This window comes from Rhincodon typus, chromosome 34 (assembly GCF_021869965.1).
Source record: "Rhincodon typus isolate 14 chromosome 34, sRhiTyp1.1, whole genome shotgun sequence".
NCBI classification, from domain to species: domain Eukaryota; kingdom Metazoa; phylum Chordata; class Chondrichthyes; order Orectolobiformes; family Rhincodontidae; genus Rhincodon; species Rhincodon typus.
The window spans coordinates 2,593,634-2,602,565 of NC_063365.1; the positions used below are offsets into that span (position 1 = coordinate 2,593,634).

Here is an 8,932-nt window from a genome sequence, read left to right on the forward strand (position 1 = left end):
AGTACTGGTGGGGGCAGGTCTGTGACTGTGTAACACTGGGGTACAGTGCTGGTGGGTACAGACCTGTTACTGAAGTTGGGAACAATTTAAAAAATTAGATTGAGAACAGTTTTAGTGAATCAGTGACCTGACTGCCTACTTCTGATAGGTCCTAATGTGAAGCAGTCAGATGATCTGTTCACTAATCAGCAACTGGTCCTGAAACTGTGTAAGTGTAAGAAAGAGAAAGTTTTCCTAAAACGACTATTACACAAAAAACATGCTAATAATTTGGAAAATTCTCAGTCCAGGAAAAAGTAATCCTGGTGACAACACTGGCTCTGATATTGCACTCTGTAATTGTGACAAAGATTGCTGATGGATTAATACTTGCTCAAGTCCTGACAGTGATTCTCTCTTTTTTTCCCCATCATCGTGCTATTACTTGCTTTATGAAATCATTCATCTGTTCTCTTCACCATCCATCTTTCCTTAAATTAAACATGTTACACCTTAGTCCAGTGTCTGCTAGTGGAATCTTTAAAGCTCCCATTGCTACGGTCTATGCTCCTTCTCCCTCTGGCTCTCCATCAGCTTTATACAGGAGGCACAGCACCTCCTCCATCCCCATCCGGCCCAGGGTTGGACCCGAGGAGTTGAAGCAAGCAGCCCAGTACTGCGCAGCGGGTCCTGTGGAGGTGGATGTACCGGGTCTGCGAGTGCTACACACTCAGTTTAACTCTCCTCTGCAACTTTATTCTCAACAAAACATTGTGGACAGTTTGCAGGGACAGATCTCAACACTAAGCCCTTCCGCTATCAGGTAACACGAGCTCTGCGCTATCCTCCGTGTGGGTTTTCTTTCTTTGCTGCACACTTGCACATCACCACAGCCTGGGCTCTTGTTTTGGTTTTGTTTGGTTGGGGGGAACGCTTGGATACACTCAGTATGTCACGGGTGGACAGGACGGAGTGGACGGCACTTTTACATGGATACCACGTTAGTGAGTCCTGACCTCCCCAGCCTTTCATAGAATGTACAGCGTAGAGACAGGCCATTCTGCCCATCTCTGCTGGTACTTGTGCTTCACTGTAACCATCCTTCCCTTCCTCATGTGTTTATCTATCTTCCCTTTAATGGGATCTCTGCTATTGACCTCAATCAGCCTCTATGGGAGTCAGTTCTACACTCCCCCCACCCGATGTCTGAGCCCTCACCTTCCTAAATCCCAAGTACGATTAATGGCGAAATGGAAGGAATCTCTGATCTTTGGTATTCAATCCCCCATCTTGTTGTTTTGAAGATTGACGGGACCATGAGAAATATAAAGTGGAGTTGGCAGGGTTTGCGAGTCAATGTTACTTTACCTACGCTTTCCTGTATCCACATAACAAGTGCCTGAGAGTGCTGAGAGAGTCTGGGAGATTTGATGGGCATGGAATTCCTACCCTGGTATCCCTGTCGGAGCAGGGACGTGGCTCATTCTGACTTGAGGTGATGGTGTAAAGGTTGCCTTTTTGGCTCTACATTGAACTGACGTACAGAAAGGAAAATGGGGAAGGGAAGTTTATGAATGGGTTATTAACACCTTAAGCTATGATTGCCTGAAGTCAAAATGACATCTACCCAGAGTGTTGCCAATGAGGGAGACAGCATGTTTGATCATATCTGACAAAACGCAAAATACTGTGGATGGGTAGAAATCTCAAACAAAAACAGAGAATGCTGGAGAAACTCAACAGCTCTGGCAGCATCTGCAAGAGAGAGAAACAGAATTAGCACAGTTAATAAACTGAAGAAGAGTCATATTGGACTCAAAACTCTGTTTCTTTCTGCACTGGTGCTGCCAGACCTGCTGAGTTTGTCCAGCATTCTCTGTGTTTGTTTAAGCAGATCTGAAATATGTTAAGACTGGCACGTGGAGCTCGCACATCAAGTAATTGTCACTGTTTCCTCATTCACTTTAGCTGGTGCTATGATTATTGTTATGAAACTGTGCACCCTTTGAGTCACCAGGAACTGCTTCATGGGGAGACACAGTGATGACCTGTCTAACTTTCGTGACGTTTGTTTTATCAGCATGTTATGATATGATCTGTGTGATCTTGCTGTTGATATTTGAAAAGCAACAATGATTTCATTAAGCATTCAGCAGCTGACTAATGGATAAATACAGCACCTTGTTATAATGCTGATTGCTCTCTGTTTTGTGTTGAGTTAGTTTGATCTGGCGTCAATGACCAATCTCATTGCTGCTTCACTAGGAAGTTGCCTGCAGATGTCTGGCAACTGATTGGCGAGTATTACTGAGTTTAGGTAAGTATGGGATAGGACTGGGTTGTGAACCCTCCTATGGTGGAATAATCAATGCTACTCACCAGCTGAATTTCATACGAATAAAACACTCGAGTGGGGTGTGTGTGTGTGTGTGTGTGTGTGTGTGTGTGTGTGTGTGTGTGTGTGTGTGTGAGAGAGAGAGAGAGAGAGAGAGAGAGAGAGAGAGAGATGGCCAACTCCCAAGGGAATATAATGTAGGAGCAAATTACTGCAGATACTGGAATCTGTACTCTGATGAAGAGTCACCTAGACTTGAAACTTTAGCTTGTCATCTCTCTCTCCACAGATGCTGCCTGACCCGCTGTGATTTGCTGCATGTTTTGTTTTCAGTCCCAAGGGAACACCCCCGGGAAGCTTTCTAAATGTCTTTATAGTCCAGCTCAGCACCATCCACATGTGATCTTCTCCACTGTTTGATACATCATTGCTTTCGTGTTAAATACGGTTTTGTTTTATGTTCTGTGGTTGTATTGGTGACTTTTCCCATTCAGAACTGAGAGGGACTAAGTACGTTTTCTGACGTTGCTGCTTAGAGCTGTGCATCAGCTGGTTGGAAAGTGACCAATTAATCTGAAAGTTCAAAGCCATACAAAACACTTGTCAGAGCTCAGCTGCATTATTGTATGGGTGTCACATTACAGGAAGGATGTGAACGCATTGGAGAGAGTGCAGAGGAGATTTACACAAATGGTTCCAGGGATGAGAAGACATGTAGCCTGGGTTTTGGATGAGGTTGTTGATTTGTTCGTCGAGCTGGTAGGTTGGTTTGCAGGCGTTTCATCACTGTACTAGGTAACATCATCAGTGTACCTCCGATTAAAGCGTTGTTGGTCTGTCCCACTAGTTATTTATGTGGGTCCAGTCTGATGTGGTGGTTGGTCTCATTTCCGGTTCTGCTTCATAGTGGTTGGTATAAGGGGTCTATTTCCACATGTTTGTTGATGGAATTCTGGGTTGAGTACCAGGCCCCTAGAAATTCCCATGTTTGTCTTTGGTTAGCTTGGGGAAGCCATTCAGTCCATTCATTCTGTGCTAGCATCACATTCCTGATTGGGGAGAGGTAATGGCCTAGTGATATTATCGCTGGAATGTTAATCCAGAGACCCAGATAATGTTCTGGAGACCCAGGTTCAAATCCTGCAATGACAGATGGTGGAATTTGAATTCAATAAAAATATCTGGAATTAGGAATCCAGTGATGACCATGAATCCTTTGTCAATTGTCGGAAAAACCCATCTGGTTCACCAATGCCCTTTAGGGAGGGAAAATACCATCCTTACTTGGTCTGGCCTATATGTGACTCCAGACCCACAGCAAAATATTTGAGTCTTAATTGCCCTCTGGGCAATTAGGGATGGGCAGTAAATTCTGGCCCAGCCAGCGATGGCCTCATCCTGTGAATGAATAAAGAAAGAAAAAGAAAATCTGATCAAAGGCTGTGAGGTCGGGAAGAGGGGACCGTCTTAGAGCCAGCACTGGGCTCTCCCCCACAACACCACTCTTGCTACTGATATCCCACACCACCACACCCCTCCTGCCCCTAACCCCATCCTATAAAACCTCTCCTTTTTTTTATTCACTTCTGGGAGGTGGACATCGCTGGCTGGTCAGCATTTTCATTTCCTATCCCTAGTTGCCCTTCAGAACGTGGTGGTAAGCTGTACTCTTGAACTGCTATGCTGTAGGATGACCCACAATGCCATTAGGGAGGGAATTCCAGGAATTCTGGGAATTGTCCTGCTGTTACAGTCGGGGCTGGTCCTCGATCCAGGGACCCTGGTGGGTGTCAGTGGTGCTGCCTGTTGGAAAAACTGTAGTTTTCTGAGCCGGTGACCAGCATCTCGCGGGACCCTTGGGCCTGGGGAAAGCTTTACCTGCTTGGACGTGCCTGAGAATTCATTCAGTGATGGCAGGCCTCCCAGAGGAGGCTGTGTGGGACTGTCACTGGTTTTCCAGCCAACAGACAAGAGCCCTAACACCAGCCTAGACTGCATATTGCACCACTGTGTTAACCAGTGAGTTGGTAATGGGGCTGGGTATATAGTAAGGCGCACACCTGATCTTCTGTAGTGTCTCTTTAAACATCATGCTATAGCAAACACTCTACAGAATCCATTCTGACAAGTGGAGCTCACCAGTAGAATTATAACAATTTCTCCTGATAATGGTTTGTCCAGCAAAATGCAGCAAGTGGGGGATTGTAACAAAATACAAATTTTGTCTGTACATTAATCCCATTCACTTTCAGTCATGCAGGTGTTATTGGTGAGGAATGTTCAGTCAATCGTCTCCATTCTGGTGGAAATCTGGGACTCATTGGCTGTATCCGACACAAACTTGAGCATCGCTTTCCTATCATGCTTCACTGTTAGATGCGATCGGACATAGGGGAAAACTTTGCTCAATGCTGCACTTTTCCTGATGATCAGGGAATGAATGCGGATGTCCCTAATCCTCTGGCATGTCTTTTGTTTCCATCCTGCATCCAGTTTCGAACCAGTGAAGCAGCCGTGCAGATCTGTCGTGGATACAGAGTCTGAAGTTTACAAAATGCTGCAAGAGAACCAGGAGCTGGAGGAGCTGCCCAGGCAATCCACCTCATTCCGTGTGCTGCAGGAGATCCTGGAGTCTGAGGGCAATGGTAAGATCACCGTGCCTGCAATGAGATGGACCACAGTGTCAGACCGTGCACCTTGTTATGCCTGTACTCCCGAGGGAGCTTCTCTGTTTTCTTTATTCTTTCAGCAGACATGGGTGTCCTGATGAGGCCAGCGTTTATCGCCCATCCCTGCTTGCCCTTGAATTGAGTGGATGCTGGAACAATGAATAAATTTAACGAAGGGATAGATAGATTTTTAATGAGTAATGGGTTAAAGAGTTATGGGGAGCAGGCAAGCAAGTGGAGACTGTGGCACATGTGTCTTTGAGTTTGTTTAAGGTAGAGACTGATAGAGATTTAGATTGCCCTACTGGCAATCAAAAATCTATCAGGTTACCTCTCAATCTCTTACGATCCAGTGAAAAAAAAAATCTCAGCTTATCCTTTCTTTATAACTCAAACCTTCCATACCCAGCAACTGGACACAGTACTCCAGAAGAGGCCTATATAACCTCAACATGAATTCCGAACTCCTATACTCAAAGGACTGAGCAATGAAGGCAAACAGTAGTGTAAGGGGTTATGGAGATGGGATGGCGAAAAGGCATTGAAGTGTTCGATCAGCCGTGATCATATTGAATGAGGGAGGAGGCTTGAGGGGCTGAATGGTCTTCTCTTGCTCCTGGTTCTTATGCTTGCTGAGCCATTTCAGAGCACAGTTAAGGGTCAGTCACGTCGCTGTTGGTATGGAGTCATGTGTAGGTCGGACAGGTTATGGATGGCAGATTTCATTCCCTGAAAGGGCATTAGTGACATTCTTCTAAATCCCAATGAGTATAAGCTGAATGTTTCTTCACAAGACAAATCCCATCAGGCCAGGAGTCAGCCGAGTGAAACATCTCTGAACGGCTTCCAATGGAAGTAGGTGCCTCCTTCAGTAACAGGACCAAAACTGTCCTCTATTGGCAGGGTCACCAATGCCCAGTGTAGTTGTCGGAAGATTTCCCTGCTTTAATACTTGTGATAAACGTCAACAATCCGATTTGCTTTTGTAATTACTCGCTGAAACAGCATGTTAACATTTTGTGTTTTGTTTACAATGGCACCTAGACTGCTCTGTGCCATACCATTCTGCAGTCTTTTCTCATTTGGATAATATCCTGCATTTTCATTCTTCCTGCCAAAGTAGGCAAATCACTCCATTATTACATGCTCCAAAGTACTTCAAATCCAAGGATTTTGTTTCAAAGTGCAGGCAAGTGGAGGGAAATTATTTTACATGTAGAGAGATCTCCAGCTGATAAATGAGCTGAATGGATCATCAATCACTGTTGGTTTGAAGGAAGAATTTTGGGTAGGAAAACAAGAATGCCCAGTTTGTCAATGCTCTGTCACATTGCCCAAACAGGCCAGAAAGTAAGAGATAACAAGGTGTAGAGCTGGATGAACACAGCAGGCCAAGCAGCATCAGACAAGCAGGAAAACTGACGTTTGGGCCTAGACCCAGTATTTGGTTTAACATCTCATCTGAAAGAGGGCACTAGTGTGAATGCAGCACACCCTCAATGCTATACCGAAGGACACCCCTAGTCTTGGAATAGCATTAGATTCCAAATGTCTGGAGCTGTACAAATTTTTGACCATGAACTGACAGCAGGTCTGATTCCAAACTGAACAACAGTTGCAAGACTGGGATTGGGGCTATATGGAAAGAGCAACAGTCTGACTCAGGGATAGGGGAGGGGGGTGACCGGTGCAAGGAATGGAACAAACACTGAATAAACTTGCTCCGTTGAGACTCAGTTCACAAGACAAATGCACTTAAAAGTTTATTTTTAATGAATTCTCCAGGATCGGGGAGCCAGCATCAATGAAATATCCCTAAGAGTTGTTGAGAAGATGGTGGCTAGTGTCCTGCCTCAACCCATGCAGGTCTGTCTGCTGTAGGTAGACCCAGATGTTAGGGAGAATGTCTCAGGCGTTTGACCCAGTGAAAATGGTGTAATGGTATTGCATGTCTAAGGCATGAACTTGGGTGGGGGTGTTGGGAACTGGTTTGGTGGTGTACCCATAAGTCTGCTACCTTTGTCCCTACTGTTCACGATTGTGGGTTTGAGAGATGCCTTGACTACTTGACTTAGGGATGTTAGAGATGTGGTAAATGTTGGGGGCAGTAACTATTGCAAGTATGAAATGGAATAATTTTATGACCATGTCCTCGTCTTGATGTTTTCAGAACAGCCAGATAAACCGTCTGGGTTCCGCAAAGTGAAAGCCCCTGCCACGAAGGTCGGTTCCTCGGTTGGCAGTGGGCAGAAGTTGCCCGTGTGTGAGACCTGTGGCTCTGGAATAGTGTAAGTGGGCAATACCATCCTGTGGTTGGGGGGTGGGGAATGAAGGGGGGACCCTAAAGAGGTGATACAGGGAATCATGGAGATCAGTGTTTTTTTTAATAAATGAGTTAAAAATTCTCAGCAAATATGTGGCAGGACTTGGCAGGGAGGTTTTCAGCTTACCTTAATTCCACTAGATCATTCACAAACTTTCAGGAAGGCAGGCAGAATCGGAGGCAGGGATTTTATAAAGTATCATTTTTCCTGGGCCAGTAGCTCAATTGCCATTTTATTTTGAGCAAAATGTTAATTGGTTAAAGTCGAGGCCAAGTCAGGATGATGTGTGGATTGGAGGGATTTGTGCAGGAGATGGTATTCCCATGTATCTGCTGCACGTCACATTCTCACACTTGCCCGTATGGCATCATCATAGTGGCGGGAGCTTAACGCAGTCCTTAGTATTAACTCTTCAGACCTATAATCTCACACAATGTGTACCTGAGACACAGATACAGGAGTGGTCAGCGATTTGGTTCCTGAGAGACAAGAGGAAGGTAAATCCTCTGGGTATCTGCTCCTGAATGGAAAAGGTAATTGGAAAAAGTGTACAGGTTTGGATTGTGGTGTGATGCCTAATGTGGTTGCATATCCCATCTGCACTCACCTTCTAGACTGACCAATGACCAATTCAGTAACAATTGCAAAGATGGAGATTTCTGGTCTCCATAGATCCCCACAATGCAACAGCAAGGCTCACTGCAAATTGGCCTCCATATCATTAAGCCAGAATCCAGTTCCAAATCACAGCAACGACTGAGTACTGCTGTAATCAGTACAGGTCACAGCTAGAGGGGAAAAAAGAAAACACAGGGAAACATTCTAGACACCAGGAAGGGGAGGGGAGAAAACAAGGGAGGGAAGAGACCAAGTGGGGCGAAAGTTTTACAAAATGCAAGTGATTTGGGTCGAAGCTGGGCATCAATGGCCATCCTGAATGAATTAATTTCTTGTCTCTGCAATGTTGCAGGGGGATAATTGTGAAAGTTCGTGACCAGTTCCGTCACCCTGAGTGCTACACCTGCACTGATTGTGGAACAAATCTGAAGCAGAAAGGACATTTCTTTGTTGGAGACATGATCTACTGTGAACAGCACGCCAGGGAGCGTACCACAGCCCCTGAGGGCTATGATGTCGTCACCGTCTTCCCTAAATCATAAGCCACAATCGAAAGCACTATCTTCCAAACCCTGTGAAATAAGTGACCGTGCTTGCATGCCTGCCTATGTACAGAAGATACCACTAATTACATTTGTTACACCATTTTTTGAAAAAAATAGTAACAGATTTCTGTAAGCACTCAATACAAATGCCTCTAGAATGTAATGAGACACCACTAAACTACAATTGGTTACCACTTTGTTTCCTAAGTCCTTCATATTTCATTCACCTTGTCCTTTTGGTTTGTTTTGGTCTTTTCTTGTCCCATCTGACCTCCTATGGGACTGTGCTCTCCTCACCCTCTTGCTGACCAGCGGTATAATTCCAGAGGACACAGCTCTTCCCACTTCATTGATGAGCTCTCCAGTTTCACAGCTTCATCTAAACCTTGAGTACTCATGTACAAGTTTGCTGAGCGAATATTAAAAGAGTATTGAACTGCAAGAAGCATGATTACTGAGCCA

At 45.0% G+C, this 8,932-nt stretch overlaps 1 protein-coding gene across 3 annotated transcripts in view; it reads left to right on the forward strand.

Moving 5' to 3' along the window:
• The window catches only part of pdlim1 (PDZ and LIM domain 1 (elfin)), a 97,719-nt gene extending 89,055 nt beyond the window's left edge, over positions 1–8,664 (forward strand). For 2 of the 3 annotated variants that reach the window (XM_048616332.1, XM_048616331.1), the window contains exons 5-8: positions 497–802; positions 4,808–4,959; positions 7,154–7,271; positions 8,278–8,664. In XM_048616332.1, coding sequence (XP_048472289.1) covers positions 497–802; positions 4,808–4,959; positions 7,154–7,271; positions 8,278–8,467 — 766 coding nt within the window. In that variant the 3' untranslated portion in view covers positions 8,468–8,664. The remainder of the gene's footprint in view (positions 1–496; positions 803–4,807; positions 4,960–7,153; positions 7,272–8,277) is intronic. The other variant, XM_048616333.1, reaches the window with a different exon arrangement.
• Positions 8,665–8,932: the final 268 nt, after the last annotated feature.